Consider the following 5,069-nt stretch of genomic DNA (forward strand, 5'->3'; position numbering starts at 1 on the left):
GCCTCCCGCTGGGTCCCCCGAGCCATGGGCACCGCAGGGTCTCGCTCGGTGTGCGGCCCTCAGTGGGGCCCCTCCTGCGACACCACCACTCGCTCGGGGTCCCACTCCACGTGGGGTCCAACCTCCCGCTCGGCGTGGAGCCTCGTGGGGCGCTCAGGCTACTCCCCCTTGTCCCGCACCACCTACGGCACGCTCACTCGCCCTCCGTACAGCTCTTTGTCCCGCTCCTCCTACAACACCTTGTCCCGCTCTGCCTACACCACCCTACCCCGCTCCACCTCTCCCTCTGCCTATGCCACCCTGCCCCGCTCCGGGTCCCGTCCCTCCGGCAGCGCCCTGCCCCAAGCCGGGTCCCGCACGCCCTGGAGCCCCAGCAGGAGCACTCTCACCTACTTCAGACGCAAATACTTATAATGGAGGGCAACCTGGAGACAAGCCACAGCCAGTGAATGGAAGCCCATGCGCAGACACTTTAAAAGAGGTTAGAAATAGGGTGACGGAGAGCAGCGTGCATAGTCCTGAATATTTATTCACGCACTTGAGATGAGCTGAAAAGCAGGCTGCTAGCTGACCGCTGAGGGATGCATTTGATGTAAAACTCATATGTCTTGAGATACAGTACGGTGGAAGTGACAAATGAACGTGCTCCCTGTGGAGCCATGGTGACAATAGTTGCACAGTGCAGGTAATCAGACTTACTTGCTCGGTCAAGCTGTTCTGTAAATGATGTGCTTTCACTCTCTCTTCTCTTGGTTTCTTGCAATGCGCATTTCTCAGATCTCCCTGGGCTACAGCAGTTGTAGCAAATCTCTCTCCCTGCATGAAATGTGCCATCCTTGGGACTCTGCAGAGAGGTGGCAGCAGACCTGCCTTATGTCTCACCTAACAGATATTGGGCCCCTGAGCCCCGGTGGTGTTGTGGCTCAGGTCAGTTCTGCATGCACTAATATTTCCTTAGTTATGAGCCAATGAAAACTGTGGAGGTCATGGAGTAACTGAATCATTACAAATCAACTGAAGAGTTTGTTTGTTTGTTTGTTTGTTTTAAAAAAGCCATTATAATAAATTCAATATTACTGTGCTTGATATATTGCAGTTCCAGTATCAGGAATCCAAAGGTCAGATTAGAATGGCTGCAAAACTCAATGGGTGATTAATACCAACTTACTGGCTTTCACAAGTGAATGTTTTTCACGTACCAGATTCCAAAATTATTCTCATATATATTGCATGCATTTAGGTTCATGGGAAAAGCTTTAATTCCAAGGCTGTGCCTTTTTGATTCAATATGGCTAGGAAGTGTCTGTCACCAGACCTGAACTGGAAAAAGAAGTATGATGTTATCCTTTCTTTCCCACACCCAGCCTTCCAGACTGAAAGGTTAAGAAGGTGAATGAAAATGTATTATGTCTGCTTCAGATAATTGGTACTGTTTCAATGGTAACCTTCTCCCAGTGTTTTAGGAATCAAAATCATACATTGTCATAATGGAACTGTCCCTGAATTTTGGATTTGCTCACAAGAATTTTGGATTTACTGACAACACCTCCCGTCCCTCAATTATTTTCTTATAGTGTTCCGTTATTTTTAGTAGCAAGTGTTAGTGGGGTTTTGTGGTAAGATAATTTTACTGGTGCTGCAGAATCTTCAGTCATGTAGCAATAGTATTTCAGTAGTATCACTGTAGCTCACAACCCTGAGCTCTGTGATGAGACTGAGTAACCTTCTAGGGATTTTGAAAAGGTGTGGTGTCAGATGGTAGCTATGAACATGCCAACACTATCAACTACATAGTAATTCTGAGTATGGTAGAAGAAATATTTGCCTGGATATTGTAGTAGAGTGGTGATAACTCGCTGATTTGTTTTTTATGCGGTTTTAATAGTCTCTGTTAGGTATTTGCTGAGAATTTCTTTGCCTGACTGACAATAAAAATAGAAATATAAAACCACCTGTAAGTCTGTTGTTTTGATTTCTTTTTTTTTTTTTTGGTAATACCTTTTGAAAAGTGGGGAAAAAAATCTCTCCAGATGCACTGGAATGTGAAACCTTCCTTCCACTCCGTTTCTGTTATATTTCCTCTTCCTTTCCCTCAAGTCTGAAAACAAGGCTTCAAAATAAGTTCTGAAGTTAGGGGAAATCTGTAGATTTCCTACTATACCTGAAATACGCTGTTTGGAATTAGAGGAAAAATTCAGCCACTCTCTTTGCTCAGAAAGCTTTCCACTTGCAGATGTTGCATGAGTTTTTTCCTTTGCTTTCATGGTCTGCAAAACTCGCAATCCACAGAAATGCCAAAATGAACAAATCTTTGGGTGGCAGAGGAAGAGATACAAAAGATACCAACACTATCTACTTCAGAAAACATATAACATATAACATTACCAAATAACATTTCAGATTTCTTTTCCCAATAGTGGTTTGACTTCTCTGATTTTCCTCGTTTCTGAGAATGAGCCTGATTCCATATTTCAGAAACTCCAAAGATTTGGTCCCAACCTATTAATGTTAGAGTTGTTGAGAGGATGTGCAAACTTTACTCCCCACTCTTCTTGCCATATATGCTGAATACACATTGCTTTTGAAAACTAGCAAGGTTATTATAATTAGAATCATAGAGGATAACAGAAGTCCATTAAAGTTCAAAATGATTCTAATGCTAAAGAAATTATCTTGAGTGTGGTGTTATCACATGCATCCTAGTAATAACAAAAGGCACGTTACTATCTCACAGCAAAGTCAATTTTACAGCCTCATACTCATTCAGGGAGGGGGAAAAACCCTAACCAAAAAAAACCCCAAACCCAAATAAAAAAACCCTCCAAACCAATAACAAAAAAAACCCCCACCAAATAACAGGATTTAAATTATCTCCTTCTTAAATGTTTGTGAGTGAGAGGTTTCAATCCACGTTTTATAAGGCATCCCTGTCACAGGAAGCATGGTTTCTGTTCTGTTTTGTTGTGGGTTAGTTGATTTGTGGTTTTTTTTTTTTGCCCCAAACTGACATGTTTGTCTGTCTCAAATGCACTTTTTTGAAGTAAAACCCACAAGAAATTCAATGTTATTTCTTTTTTTTTGCGTAGTGTATTTAACATGTTGAAGATTAATAGTATTCTCTAATGTAGTGTGAGACATAAACCATTCTAGAGAACATTCTAGAAAATAGGAGGCCAACTCAAGCATGACAGTTATAGTCATCAGATATTGAATACAGTACTATCATATTTATGTGTTCAGGAATACATTTCTAATTTTAATCTCAGTTCAGACATGTATTTTATTTAATTAAGGGAAATATATTCACTTGTTTCTAGGTCAGTGAAGGTGAAAAAAGGCAATTTCTCATGCATTATTATAGTTAACTTTTTATGATTTAACATAATAAATCGGAGTGCTGTAATTTATTTTTGTGTGCAACTAAAACAAGGTTGTATTTCTTTTAAAGATGATGAAGAATCTAGTATGTAATAATTTTCAGTTCTTATTCCTAACAGGTCATTAAACCATTACAAATCTTTTTTTAGATGACAAGTTATGAAGATTTAGCTTCAAGTTAACTGTTTCAAACTTTAAGTGCTTAAGGTTTGTGCTTCTTTGGACATTTGCTGGTAACATACCATAAAATGTCTGTGTGAAATGTGATTTATTTCTATATATTCCATTACCTGCAAGAAAAATATTGAAATGTATAACTCAATGAACCAATTTCCTACCAAGCATTAGTTATAGAGGTAAATTAAATTTGATATATTGTATCAGACAAGAAGATTTAATTAGAGAAACAATATATTCATTTTACTTAGTGTTAAAAACAAATGAAATCTTTTGGAATGCGTACTATGAAGTGTATAAAAATAAAGAAATGAAATATGCTGACCTGGAAAATGTGAAAATATTCAAAATGAAAAAGATGACAAGGATTTTTTTTTTTGTTCTGCAGCAATTTTATGTCATCTGTTGTACATTTCCATTATATAGGAATTTTCAAAACTTGCTTTTTTTCATACTGCGTTTGCAGAAGTTTTTTTTATAAGATAAGGTTTTTATTTGTAGAAGGAAATCCTATTCAAATATTTTACAGGCATCCCAACTCTTTCTTTTTTATGATGTGTTAGATGGAAGGAATTTCTTCCATGCCTTTGGATGTTCTTCCTGGATGATCTTGTTCAAGATTTTAAATTCTTTTCCTTTGAACTAAAAGGTATGTTATGTAGCGTGTATGGATGATCATTTGTATTGGTTCATTTTCTGACTCTCTAATACAGGAATAAAAGTTTTGTGCAGGAGACCAATGCGAGACTGAAAACAGAAAGTGTTCCCAGCCCAAGGATCAAATACAGTGTTCGTGCACAGCTGAGCCCTCGTTACTATTCTGTTGCTTATTTATAGTAATAATTATGTCCGCCACCACATTAATTTGGATTTTAAATCTATTTGTTTCAGACATAGTGACTGGCCACACCTGTCTAACTCTTCTACTAACTACAGTTTTTTTTCCTGTTCTTCTCTCCTGAGAAAGTTTGCCATTGATGTTGCTCAGTAGACTGCCTTAGCTATTTGACTAACCTGTACATTTTTGTATGTTCACTTCCAGCCATCATACATCTGAACTGCATATGTATTTTCTCCATAAGGAATATTTAGTGCAGGCTATCTATCAGTGCTACAGAGTTTGAATAAAGAGCATTCATTGATACATATGAATTGGTTGGAAAAATTAATAAAATGAAATAATACCTAGAAAACCAGGAGTTATGTGTAAAGAAGGGAAAACCTTTACGGTGTAAAGAAACATCGCTTCTATACACTATTTCCTTTTAGAAAATCTCTTCTTTGATTCCAGTGTTCTCTGATTCTTTTTTCTGAACCTCAAATTTTAGGAAAGCTATAACAGTATGTCAAGTTAGCTTTAGAGTAATTAAAAATAGAGAAATGTTGATGTTTGAGCTAAATATTATCAGGAATCCTTGCTGCTCCAATATATTAAAATATAGCAGTAAACCTAATACATCATTTGCAGCAGTTTCTGGGTACAGACCTCAAACACTGGATATTAGCCCTGAACT

General features: G+C 38.1%; 1 protein-coding gene across 1 annotated transcript in view; it reads left to right on the forward strand.

The window, feature by feature from the left end:
* Positions 1–1,153, forward strand: part of LOC104290032 (protein-glutamine gamma-glutamyltransferase 5-like) — a 35,362-nt gene extending 34,209 nt beyond the window's left edge. Inside the window, exon 14 of the mRNA XM_009889080.1 lies at positions 1,097–1,153. Within this exon, the coding sequence (XP_009887382.1) occupies positions 1,097–1,153 (57 nt within the window). The remainder of the gene's footprint in view (positions 1–1,096) is intronic.
* The last annotated feature ends 3,916 nt before the right edge of the window (positions 1,154–5,069 follow it).

Source organism: Charadrius vociferus, unplaced genomic scaffold, assembly GCF_000708025.1.
Source record: "Charadrius vociferus isolate BGI_N301 unplaced genomic scaffold, ASM70802v2 scaffold65, whole genome shotgun sequence".
Lineage (NCBI taxonomy): Eukaryota > Metazoa > Chordata > Aves > Charadriiformes > Charadriidae > Charadrius > Charadrius vociferus.